Source organism: Narcine bancroftii, chromosome 1 (genome assembly GCF_036971445.1).
Source record: "Narcine bancroftii isolate sNarBan1 chromosome 1, sNarBan1.hap1, whole genome shotgun sequence".
NCBI lineage: Eukaryota > Metazoa > Chordata > Chondrichthyes > Torpediniformes > Narcinidae > Narcine > Narcine bancroftii.
In genome coordinates, this window is record NC_091469.1 from 489,857,337 (window position 1) to 489,870,270 (window position 12,934).

General features: G+C 39.5%; 1 protein-coding gene and 1 pseudogene across 4 annotated transcripts in view; one reads left to right on the top strand and one right to left on the bottom strand.

Annotated features, from left to right (window-relative positions):
• Positions 1–12,934, top strand: part of mroh1 (maestro heat-like repeat family member 1) — a 144,529-nt gene that overhangs the window by 80,030 nt on the left and 51,565 nt on the right. For all 4 annotated transcript variants that reach the window (XM_069915113.1, XM_069915116.1, XM_069915114.1 and 1 more), the window contains exons 20-22: positions 360–479; positions 985–1,107; positions 1,608–1,754. In XM_069915113.1, coding sequence (XP_069771214.1) covers positions 360–479; positions 985–1,107; positions 1,608–1,754 — 390 coding nt within the window. The remainder of the gene's footprint in view (positions 1–359; positions 480–984; positions 1,108–1,607; positions 1,755–12,934) is intronic.
• LOC138754239 (CLIP-associating protein 1 pseudogene) lies at positions 11,465–12,498 on the bottom strand (annotated as a pseudogene).

A 12,934-nucleotide genomic window follows, 5' to 3' on the forward strand; every position in this document is an offset into this window, starting at 1 on the left:
AATAGGCCATTCAGCCCATCAAGTCTGCCCCACCATTCAATCATGAGCTGATCCATTTCCCCACCCAGCCCCACTGCCCGGTCTTCTTCTGATAACCTTTGATGCCCTGGCTAATTACAAACCTATCAATCTCTGCCTTAAAAACACCCAATGTCCTGGCCTCCACGACTGCCTGCCACGATGGGGGAATATGTCCCTTCTGAGGGGTCATGACCTTTCCGGGACAAGGGAACGTGGCCCTGCCGGGACGAGGGAACGTGGCTTTGCCAGGAAGGGGCGGAGGGGGGAGGTGTCCTTGCTGGGGCTGATTTACGTGTCTGGCCTGTGTGTCGGGGTTCAGTAACGGCTGTCATTGGCAGGGGTTCCTGTACAAGTGTGCTGGTGTGGTGTTGCGGCAGATGAACAATGTCGACGTGGTGAGGAAGCAGCTGAGGGAACTGCTGCAGAGGGTGCAGCATGCTGATGCCCTGGAGAGGGAGGTGAGAAGGTGCCCGTTTGTGGGGCAGGGGTGAGGGGATGAAGAGGCAACCAACCCAGGAGGGGATGGTTGAGGGGTCGACCATACGTGGGGTTGGGGGTGAGGGTTCAACCAACCGTGGTGGAGAAGAGGGGGGTGTGAAGAAGAACCACTATGTGGGGGGTCTGAGGGAGCACCCCTCTGTGGGGGAGGGGGTGAGGAGCTCTGTGTTGCATTTCCCCTCGACCGGCTCTCCCCTCTCTCCTGCCTCTATCATCCTGCCCCTACATCCTTGACCATGTGGCAATTTCCCTTTCATTGCCGCCCCCCGTCATCGCCCCCTCACCCGCTGCCCCCACCCACTGCCCTGTCGCTGCTCTCCACATTCCGTTGCTGCTCCCCGCCCAACTGTACCTCCAACTCTGTCACTGGGCCTTGCCCCGCTTCCCTCGACCCACTGCTCTGCTGCCCACCACCCCCCTACCCCTCTGCTCCTGACTGGACTAATGACTCCCTTGGTGTGGCAGGGCGTTGCGGTTGGAGTGGGTTTTTGTGCCACCACCCACCTGGACATCACCCTGTCCAAACTGGACGACTACGGCAGGTCAGATGTCTTCAAGAAGTCTCCAAGTCTCTTCCACATACTCAAGGTAGGAGCTGCTGGATGTCCCTCTCCCCACCCCGTTATGAACCCCACCCCCCAATGAACTCACCCCCAGAAAGATCCCCACTCCCCTATTGACCTGACCCCCACGGTGAACCCCACTGACCCTCTGCTGTGAACCCCACAGATCCCCCGCGATTAACACTGCCGTGGTGAATCCCACTGACCCTCCCAATGAACCCCACTGACCTCCCGCGGTGAAACCCACGTGCTGGTAACGTGGAGGCATGATTGAACCTGAGTGCTGGTAACTGGTGGGGGGGGGAAAGCCTGGGCCTGTGGTGTCAGTGTCTGAGCCGCGGTTGGGCCAGAGGTGCCATTGACAGGGTCATGCTGGTGCTGGAAACCGGGGCTAGACTGGTGGTGCCAGTAATCGAGGCACGATGGGCCTGTGATGCCTGTAACTGGAACACAGCCTATGGTGCCTGGTGTCTGAGCCACAACTGAGCCGATGGGGCTGGTAACTGAGTCATGGTCTCTCCCCAGGACAAGTCAGACATAGACGTGGAGAGGGCGAGGAGCACACTGATCCTGTGTTACGGGTACCTGACATTGCATGCTCCAGCTGACCAGATCTTGGCCAGGGTTGAGAAGGACGTGGTCAAGCCGGTTCTGAGCCACTTCAACACCAAGGTAAGGTCGGGAGTTTGCCCCAACCTCCCAGTCCCCAATCCAATGCCACACCTCACTGGTTGGTGACTGAGGCAGCAGACACCATCGCAGGGACCTCCCCATTCTCTTTTCCCTCAAAATAAGTCCCACCAGGGCCCCGGGTACCATATGCAATTATTCCAATCGTCAGGTATATTTAAATTCATTTAATTTTAGTGATTCAACATGATTACAGGCCCTTCCAACCCATGAACCCGCATTGCCCAAATACAGGGATGAAACTGGATGTTAAGTTTAAAACCTCATGTTAGTTAATTTTATAACTATCCCTTTAAGGAAAATTGTTATTTGTAGTGTTACCATGGTTACCATGACATCATATGTTGCAATTTTCGGGCAAACGGGGAGCTTGCATTTAGTCTTCGAAGAACTATGGAGGAGGCATAAGCATCAAAATACTTTGAATTCATCTTATCGTCTCTTATCATATTAATCGTTTTATTTTAATCATCTTAATTTTGGTTTAACTGTATCAAGAATGATATCATTATACAGAATGTTATGAAAATCTTGATGCAAAGTTCTGCAAAATGTTTATATCAACTAATTAAAGGCTACATAAAGCTGAAAGTACGAAGTTTGGTTTATTGGAATGATAAGATTGTAATTCGGAATATCAAAGCTTACGTTTCTCAGAAGGTGACACGTTTTGAAATTGGGAAATACGAGAGATTGGAAAGTGTCATCTACCTTTCCCAATTTAACTCCCAAAAGCATATCTATATACTCTTGTCACACCAACAAATTCAACTCCATGGCTGTTACTTTATGTAGCTTTTTAAAAAAATATAAGCAACCATGATTACACCAATATATCCTTAAATTTAACATGCTTTATATATATTTAAAACACAAACCAAAAAATCCCTTCGAACCCCAACAATAATACACACCCCTCCTCCCATCTCTACCCCATATACCCCAATTAACCCCTAAATAAGAAAAAAAGGAGAAAACCAAAACAAAAATTAATACATCGTGGAATAAGGAAATCCAGATCAAAATCTTCAAATCTTCCAATTAATATAATCCAGATGTGGGCTCCAAATCTTTCTAAAAATATAATATTTATCTCTCAAATTACACGTTATCTTTTCCAACCGATTACAGGACCTTAATTCCGAATGCCATCTCTGTAAACTAGGTTCTATCTGATCTTTCCACGAACTTGCTATACATTTCCTCACCGCTGCTAATGCCAGTCTCAGAAAAGCTATTTGAAATTTATCCAATTTATATACCAAACAAAGTCCACTTATATTACCAATCAAAAAAAATTTTGAGTCAAAAGAAAGTTTTAATTTTCAAAATATTCTGTAAACAATCCTTAACAAGAGGCCAAAATAGTTTAACCTTATCACAAGACCATACTGAATGTAAAAATGTACCTTTCTGACCATTGTATTGAAAACACAAATCAGAAAGAATCAAATTATATCTTTTTAAACACTCTGGAGTTAAATATAATTATGTATAAAATTATAAGTTATAAGTCTATACCGGACATTTATAATTTTTGTTACACTATCATTACAAATAGTTTTCCAATGGTCCCTATCCAAATCAACTCCCAAATCTTTCTCACATTTGAGCCTTGATTTATGCAGATTAATTTTAGACATTTTCGGTTGCAATAATTTATTCATTTCAGAAATAAATCCTTTCTTCCCTCCATCACGAACCATCATTTCAAATTTCAACTCTTTTGGAAGAAATAAATTCTTCCCAAAGAAATCGTACAACATTGATTTAATTTGATAATAACAAAAAAGAGTCTGAATTGGTATTTGATATCTTTCTTTCATTCTTTCAAATGAAAGACATCAGCCTAATTCATAGCAATTATTTACTATTTAAATCCCTTTCTGATCCCAAATCTTAAGGAGGTAATTAAAAATCATAAAAGGGAAAAAGTTTATTCTGATACAAAGGAATATATCTAGATATTTCACCTTGTGTACTAATTTATTTATTTATCCCATCCCAAATATCCATCAAATGAGATAAAATTGGCGACTTATAAGAACTTAACAATTTAACATTCCATTTATAAACAAATTGATCCCTTCTATCCTCCCTAATGCTGTTTAATTCTACATCCGCCCAAGTCAAAGGACTATCCAGATCAAACATTCTATGAATAAATTTTAACTGAGCGGCCTTATAGTAATTTAAAAAAATTGAAGTTGTAATTCCTCCTAATTCATATTTCCAGGTTAACTTATGAACAGAAACCTTGCCAATTTACCCTTCCATAAAAATTTCCTAACTACTGTATACAAATCTTTAAAAAACATTTTTGGAATATTACAGGAAATAGTTTAAAAAAATACTGAAGTCAAGGAAATACATTCACTTTTATACAATTCACTCTACCAGCTAAAGTTATCAGCAAGTCCATGTCTTTCCATTTAATTAGATCCTCTTTAATTATAGAAAATAAGGGCAAATAATTTAAAGCATATAAATTTATATGTCTATCTATTTTAATATCTAAATATTTAATTTGATCAGTCTGTTTAAAATGTACTTCTCCTTTACAAACAGAATAATCAGCTTCAGACAATGGCATAAGTTCACTTTTATTCCAATTCACTTTATCTCCCGATAAATCTCCATATTATATTAACATTTCCTGTAAAACTTTCAATGACTCCTGTTAACATACAATCTGCAAACAAACTAATCTTAAATTCATCCAATCCTGTTGTAATACCTTTTATATCCCTTTTCTGCCTTATTAATTGTGCTAAAGGTTCAATCCCCAATGCAAATAATGCTGGTGACAGAGGGCAACCCTTGTCTAGTAGATCTCTATAAAATTAAAAGAATCAGATAAAAACCTATTTGTCATAACTCTATCTTTTGGTTGTTTATATATTGGCTTAATCCAACTTATAAATATTGGTCCAAACCAAAATTTTTCAACACTTTAAATAAAAAAACACCATTCCACCCTATCAAATGCCTTTTCGGCATCTAATGATAAGACCATTGTGTGTTGAATTTCTCCTGTGAAATATTAATTAAACTAATTGATTTAGTTACATTATCAGCAGAATATCTACCCTTAATAAAACTTGCTTGATCAATATGAATCAACCTTGGTAAAAAAATAGCACCAACTTATTGGCCAAAATCTTCATCAAAAGCTTATAATCGACATTTAATAATGAAATTGGCCTATAAGACCCAAGATTCAAAGGGTCCTTTTCTTTTTTAAGAATTACTGTTATAATAGCTTGTGAAAAAGATTCTGGTAAAGATTGTATATCTCTAGCCTGCTATAAAACTTCAACAAACAATGGAAGTAATAATTTTGAAATTTCTTATAAAATTCCACAGTAAAACCATCCTCTCCTTGAGATTTACCATTTGGCATTGAATTAAGAACTAACATAATCTCTAGAATCTATGGGCTTCTCCAATTGTTCCTTAATTCAATCATTCAAAATAGATAAATGTAATTTATTTAAAATTCCATCTATTTTACTTTGATCTTGCTGCTCTTCTAAGTATATAATTTAAAAACAAAATTCCCTTAAACTCCTCATTAATATCCTGGGATTTATAAGAAATTTTGAATTTTTTTCTAACTGCCTTTATTGTTCTAGATACTTGCTCAGATTTCATTTGCCATGCCAAAACCTTATGCGCCTTTTCCCCAAATTCATAATATTTTTGTTTAGATCTTTGCAATAAACGTTCAATTCTATAAGTTTGTAATGTATTATATTTCAATTTCTTAGAATCTAATTGTACTTTTTTTCTCTTTATCAAATGGATTCCTCTGTAACTCTTTTTCCAAAACATTTATATCTTTCTCTAACATAGGATAGACAGAGGTGAGACTGTGGATATTATCTATTTAGATCATCAAAAGGCTTTCGATAAGGTGCTGCATATTAGGCTGCTAAATAAGTTGAGGGCCCATGGAATTACATACAGGGAAGTTATTAAACTGGATAGAAAAGTGGCTGATAGGCAGGATGCCAAGGGTTTAAATTAAGGGTTCCCATTCTGGATGGCTGCCTGTAACTAGTGGTTTTCCGCAGGGGTCAGTATTGGGGCTGCTGCTGTTTACAATTTATATTAATGATTTGGATTGTGGTAAGAAAGGTTTTGTGGCCAAAATTGCGGATGACACCAAGATAGGTGGTGAAGTAGGAAGTGTAGTAGAATCCGTAAAGTTGCAGAAGGATATAGACAGATTGGGAGACTGGGCAAAATTATGGCAGAGGAGATTTAGCATAGAGAAATGTACAGTTGTACACTTTGGCAGTGAAAACAAACAGGTAGATTACTATATGGATGGGGTGAAAATTCAGACCTCGAATGTGCAAAGGGACCTGGGTGTCCTCGTGCAGGGAAACCTAAAGGTTAATGACCAGGTGAAATTGTTAGTGAATGTTGGCATTCATTTCAAGAGGACTAGTGTACAAGAGTAAAGAGATGTTTATGAGGGTCTATGGGGCACTGGTGAGACCTCATTTGGAGAACTGTGTGCAGTTTTGGGCTCCCTATCTTAGAAAGGATGTGATGTTGTTGGAGAGGGTTCAGAGGAGATTCACTAGGATGATTCCCAAAATGCAAGGGCTAACGTACAAGGAGCATTTGGCAGCTCTTGGATAGTATTCATTGGAGTATAGGAGAATGAGAGGAGATCTCATAGAGGCATTTCGTATTTTGAAAGGTTTAGATAGGGTGGATGCGGGTAAGATGTTTCCCTTGGTGCGTGAATCGAGGACAGGGGGGGTCATAGTCTGAAAATTAGAGGTTATCCATATAAAACAGAGATTAGTAAGAACTTCTTGTGCCAGAAGGTCATGGATCTGTGGAACTCGCTGTCGCATACAGCAGTGGAAGCCAGATCACTGGAAGTATTTAAACAAGAAATAGACAAGTATCTCATTAGTGAGGGCATCAAGGGATATGGGGAAAAGGCCGGGAATTGGAACTACTGTGAAAAATTCTAGACTTGTATTCATTGTCCAATAGCTGACCCAATAATAAAAAAAATCAATTCTAGGATAAGTATCACACTGAGCTGAATAAAAAGAATAATCCCTATCTTTCTGGTTTAATTTCCTCCATATATCAATCAAATTAAATTCCTTCATCAAAAATAATAATTTTTTAGCCATCTTTGTTCTCGGCATCACCTTACCAGATTTATCCACTAAAGGATCCAAACAACAATTAAAATCACCCCCTATCATAATTTCATCATGAGAATGTGATAAATTAAGTAAAAAATCCTGAAAAAAACATCTAATCATCCACATTTAGTGCATAAATATTTGCCAAAGTCCAAGATTCAGAATAAATTTTACAATTTACTAACAGAATTATCTCTATTGACTCATATAGTGATTGCAAAATAAATGGCAAATTTTTATGAACTAAAATTGCCACCCCTCTAGCTTTAGAATTTAAAGAAGAATAGAAAACTTGACCCACCCAGTTTCTTTTTAACTTTTAATGTTCAATTTCAGTTAAATGAGTTTCTTGCAAAAATGCAATATCAACTTAAGAAATTAAAAGTTAACACTCTCTTACGTTTAATTGGATTATTGAGCCCATTCACATTAAATGTAGCAAATTTTAAATTGGCCATCTAATTTCATAAAGATCCCAATCTGTGCAGCAGGATCTCTATCCACATAAAAATTATAAAATTAATCCAAATCTCCTCAAAATAATAAAAAAAGAAAAAAAAACATACCCAAAACAATATATAAGAAAATCCCTCTCACCCCTTCCCCCCCCTTAAGTACTAAAAGTACTACTCCCCTTACAACACGGGTAGCAGCCTAAGTCATTAAGTGAGCGATGGTGTTGGTTGAACTACAATGAGATTTTGCATCTTTCCTGAACAGAAATAACAAAAATATCTAAACAAAAAGTTCAGGTCTGAAAAGCTTCTTCCAAGTCTTTATTCACTTGTTTATCATCAATCAAGATCTCTTCAGAATCACTAGATTCCTTATTTTGCATCTCCTCCAATCAATCTTTTTGTATTTTCTTCTTTTTCTCCTTCTGAACACCATTATCAACTCCATTCAGTTTCTGCACTTGTGAGGACGAAGACCGACCTTTTTTTAAGATCGAGCAAAGAATTAGCAAAAGTCAATGCATTGCCATCATCCTGAAAAAACCGAGATTCATATTCCCCATAAAAAAACTTTTAAAGCAGCATAAAATTTAAAAGCAAATTTGTAACTCTTCTGCCAGAGGACTGCTTTCGCCGAGTTGAATTCTGTACGTCTTTTAATAATATTTTGATTAAGATGCACTTAAAAAAAGACTCCTCTGTTCTGAACCATCAACGGGCCTCCATGTTGTCGGGCATTTTGAACTGCCAATCTTAATATCAGTTCTCTATCCTGAAGTTGTAAACACCTGACCAAAACAGATTGAGGTGGTTTCTTTCTGAGTTCTCTATGGGCCTTATCCAATTCCAATCCATTCGGAAACAAATCTGAACCTAAGACATCAGATATCCATTTCTGAAAGAATTTTACTGGTTCGGAGCCTTCAAAATCTTCTGGCAAACCCACTATCTTCACATTATTCCTGCCTCTGATTTTCCAATGAGTCAATTTTCTTCAGTAAATCACTTTTCTCTATCCTCCATCCAGTTAAAGAATCATCGTATGTATTCAACTTGTGTTCACACGGATCAGTATCGCAAACACAATCCTCCAGCTTATCTTCCATTTTCTTAACCTTCTCTTGTACTTTATCCACAACCTTTGCGTATTTTGCAACATCAGCTTTAACAGTTGCGATGTCCTACATCACATTTGAAAGCCAAAGAAATCTGCTGAGACCTTGCTTGAAAATGTTGCTCTTAATAGTCTTTATGTTTAGGTAAATGCCTACCCTGAGCTGCAACAAGTTTTTCTTGCATTTCTTCTTGTTCACTAAATTAAAATTCTTCTTTTGAACTTGGCCCTTCAAATTCTTCCATTGCTCCTTCTCCCAGTTCTTCTGTTTCCATCAACGTTACTTTTTTACTCCCTCCTCCCCCCCCCCCCCACGGGTCTTAGACCGATCCTTTACCCCACACAATTCAGTATCCTTCTCCTTGGTGAATACCAAAGAAAAGAAATTGTTCAAGATCTCCCCCCTCTCTTTTGGCTCCACACACAGTTGTCGGCTCTGATTCTCTAAGGGACCCATTTTATCCCTCACTCTCCTTTTGCTATTAACATATTTATACAAACATTTTGGATTTATTTTCACCCTGTTTGCTATAGCCACCTTCTTTTAGCTTTTCTAATTTCTTTCTTAAGATTCTTTTTACATTCAATGTATTTTCCGAACATCTTTTTCCCTTGTTTTTTATATTTATTGTAGGTCTCCATCTTTTTTCGAACCAAGTTTTCAGTATCCATGGCTCTCTCAAACTTTTGACCCCATCTTTTAACCTAACAGAAACATCAAGATTTTGTACCCTCAAAATCTCACTTTTAAAAGACCTCCATTTCTCTACTGCATCCTGCCCATAAAAAAAATCGTCCCAATCCACTCCTTGTAAATCCTTTCACATTTCTTCAAATCTGCCTTTTCCCCAATCAAAAACCTCAACCCTATCCCTTTCCATAATTACATTTAAGCTAATGGCACGAAGTGCTCCCCAACACATGCCTCCATTACTTATCTCATTCCCCAACAATGCTCTTTCTCTAGTCGGTACCTCTACGTATTGCTGTAATCCTGGACACATTTTACAAACTCCAATCCATCCAGCCCTTTCACAGAAAAGGGTTTCCTAATCTATATTTGGAACATTAAAATCTTCAACAATCACAACCCTGTACTTATTACAAATATCTGCTATCTCCCTACAAATGTTTTCCTCTAGTTCTCGTTCCCCATTAGGTAGTCTATAATACACCCCTATAAATGTAACTACCCCTTTCCCATTCCTCAATTCCACCCAAATAGCCTCCCTTGACAAGCCCTCCAATCTATCCTGCCTAAGCACCGCTGTAATATTTTCTCTGACAAGCAATGCAACACCACCCCCTCTTGCCCCTCCGATTCTATCACACCTAAAGCAACAAATTCCTGGAAGAGTTAGCTGCTAATCACAACCCTCCCTGCAACCATGTTTCACTAATTGCTACCACGTCTTACTGCCAAGTGTCGATCCACACCCTCAGCTCATCCACCTTCCTCACAACGCTCCTAGCATTAAAATATATGTATTTCAGAGATTTCCCACTTCTTACTCTCTATTCGTCCCTATCTTTACAAACTATTATGTTCTTTTTCTATCATCTCCCCTCCATCTTCGTACAGAGCATCTCCCTTCTCTATCACCTGCCTTTCCACCCTCAAACACGGTCTACAAGCTTTCTCTGTTTGCAATCTAACCTTCTCCTTGCTCTCTTTTGACTATCTCATTAGTCTTGAATTCAGATTGTTTGACTTTCTTCTCAACTTTACTTCGTTGAGCATGCAGTAACTTGGGATGCTATAATCTGCATATATCACAACTGAGACACTTATTACAAGTTTTGCTGATCTGTCCTTTGCACAAGCAACTGAAGCATATTCCCTCAAACACCTTTTTCTCAAATTGTGAACATTTTTCTAAAGCATGCTTATCTTTACAATATAAACAGCTTTCCTGAACTGTCTGATCTTCCTTTTCCTTTGTTACCTTGTTCTTTCCTGTGCTTGCATCTGACACAGCAGTAAAAAAGGTACTTGCCTTTGGTTTCTGTTGAGACAATGACTTAGACTTCTTTACATCTTTAGGAACTATTGAAGCATCCTTAATATTTCCAAATAGTGGTATAGTGTTAACATGCACTTGCCTTTCCAAAAATTGTACAGCATCCTCAAAAGTGGCATCCCTTCCAGGAAGCATTTTAAGCTCTGCAACTTTGGTTCTCCATGAACCCTTCAGCTTATAAGGCAATTTGTTTATAAGATCGATAAATTAGCAAGCAAATTCAGCTCTTGTACACTATTTCCCATTGCGTTACAACATCCTCTCAGAAAGAGTGGATATGCTTGTAAAATCCTTTGATTTTATTGTTGGCCAAGAAAGAATCTTGTCCTGAGGACCCTTGAGATTTTATGTTCATTGCCATAATGAGGATACTGTGGCAGATGTAAGTTATGGACAAATGCCATCAAGTTGAAATAAGATGAATAATGAGACCACATCTCAGGTTTCAGCCAGAGAAGAGTAAAAGACATTTATTGACATGCTGTACAGACAAACAACAGGTGACCTGGTGTCATGACATCTGGAGTAGGTACTACCGCATGACATTCACAGTGAGTAGGCCAGGGCTTCTCAGTAGACCTACGGGTGTTGCTGAGTCACTATGCTGTAGTGGGAAGTTTCTAGCCTGTTGTGTCTAGCTATCATGAGTTTGGAGCTGTTAGTGCTGGTTTTGTCCATTCCACCCCCCGCCCCCCTCCCTCACCAGCGTACTGCTACAATGCAATAATTCTTTTGCCCTTTTAAAGTCTCGTTCTGAATTCATATATTGGCAACTTTTGAGTAACTCCTTCACCTGTCCAAAGGTGATCTTTGGCATTTTTAGTATTACTTTCAATTTTGTGGAAGGATTCTTCAAGGTCTCTGTTTGCAATAAATCTGAACTGTCGGAACTTCTTCAAATGCTCGGATAAAATCATCCTCATCAAGAGTACCTGCAACTTCCTTGGCTGCTGTACTTTCCTGATCTACGACTTGTACCCATGCCAAAAGGACGTCGTGAACCTTGAGTTTTTGAAGATGTGGAGCGAGCGGACGATGGCCTGTGACCATCCACAGATTCTTCATCGTAAAAATTTTGGTCAGGTGGCAGAAGAAAGGATCATATTTCCAGATTTCTGAACTTCATCAATTTTTGCATAAATTACATTCAACCTCGACTGTGGTAGCCCCTTTTTGTGAAGATTCAGCATGGACCCGTTCTCCGAAATGTTTCTAAATTTCTACTAAACTATTTAATGCTGCATCACGGACCTGACTGTTTGGATCTCCTAATAAATTACAAATATGGGGTACGATTTTGCTCAGAGTTTAATGTACTAATAAAGGCAAAGGAGAATTCCTTCCCTAGTTCAGAGGTTTTTGTGTTTAAATCCTCCCAACATTCATTCCCAAACATACTGAGGGGTAGCAGACAGTTCCATGATCTTCAATAAGAGGCTCTGATCTTGTTCTTGCACTTGATCCTTTGCATCTCCTAACTGGTCAATTAGACTGGGTAACACTGTACCGATGTGGGTTTTAAAGTGATCCTGAAGACATGAAATAAGGGTGGATAAAATTTCTATACCAAACAAAGCAACCTTAAAGTTACTGGAGTTTACCCAACCAGCTCCAAGGGCATCAATCATTCTATCAAGCATTGATTGATCATGTTCAAGATCATAGGATTTCTGTCGATCTGTGAGGTCCTTCTATAAGCTCTTGAGCAATTTGTGGCCGACGTCCCATGTCTTTCTGCAGTACCTGGGTCAAGAAATACTCGATGCAGGGCCACGGTTACAGTACAGTAGAGCAATAAGCCTAGGAAACAGCTATATTTATCCTACTAGAGGCCGTCAATCCACTTGAAGGTTATTGAGCAGCGATGGTGAACGTATACAAGGAACAAATACAATGCACCATGTGTGTTTTGAGAGCAGTTGGATGGAGAGGGGGAAGATGTTCAAAAGATTTCATGAACGCCTGATATTGTAATGGATCTCCTGTGGCGGCCCGCAATTGCGGAGATCAGACTGGCACATCGCGCGGCAGCAGATGCAGACAGAGATCGCTAAAGCGACTCCCAGAACAACGAACCAGCGGAGGTAGAAGCTGGGGCAGCATCAGACCAACAGCCCTAAAATGGCATTAGTCAAGCTGCCCAGCTAACTCAGCAGAAACAGACTGGAGAAGAATGGCATTCATATGCATGGCCGTTCCCTCCCGCTATTATTATTCATGTAGCTGACTCAGTCAATCAGCAAAAATGGCGGGAACTTGAACAGTATAAAAGCAGCCTTTCCAGCCCTAATAAAGGAGTGAGCTTAACCTGACACACTGTGTGTGTGTTTCTTTGTAGCGGTCGGCTACACTCCATTAAAAACTGGATTATTCTATTATTATTAGTGTAGAT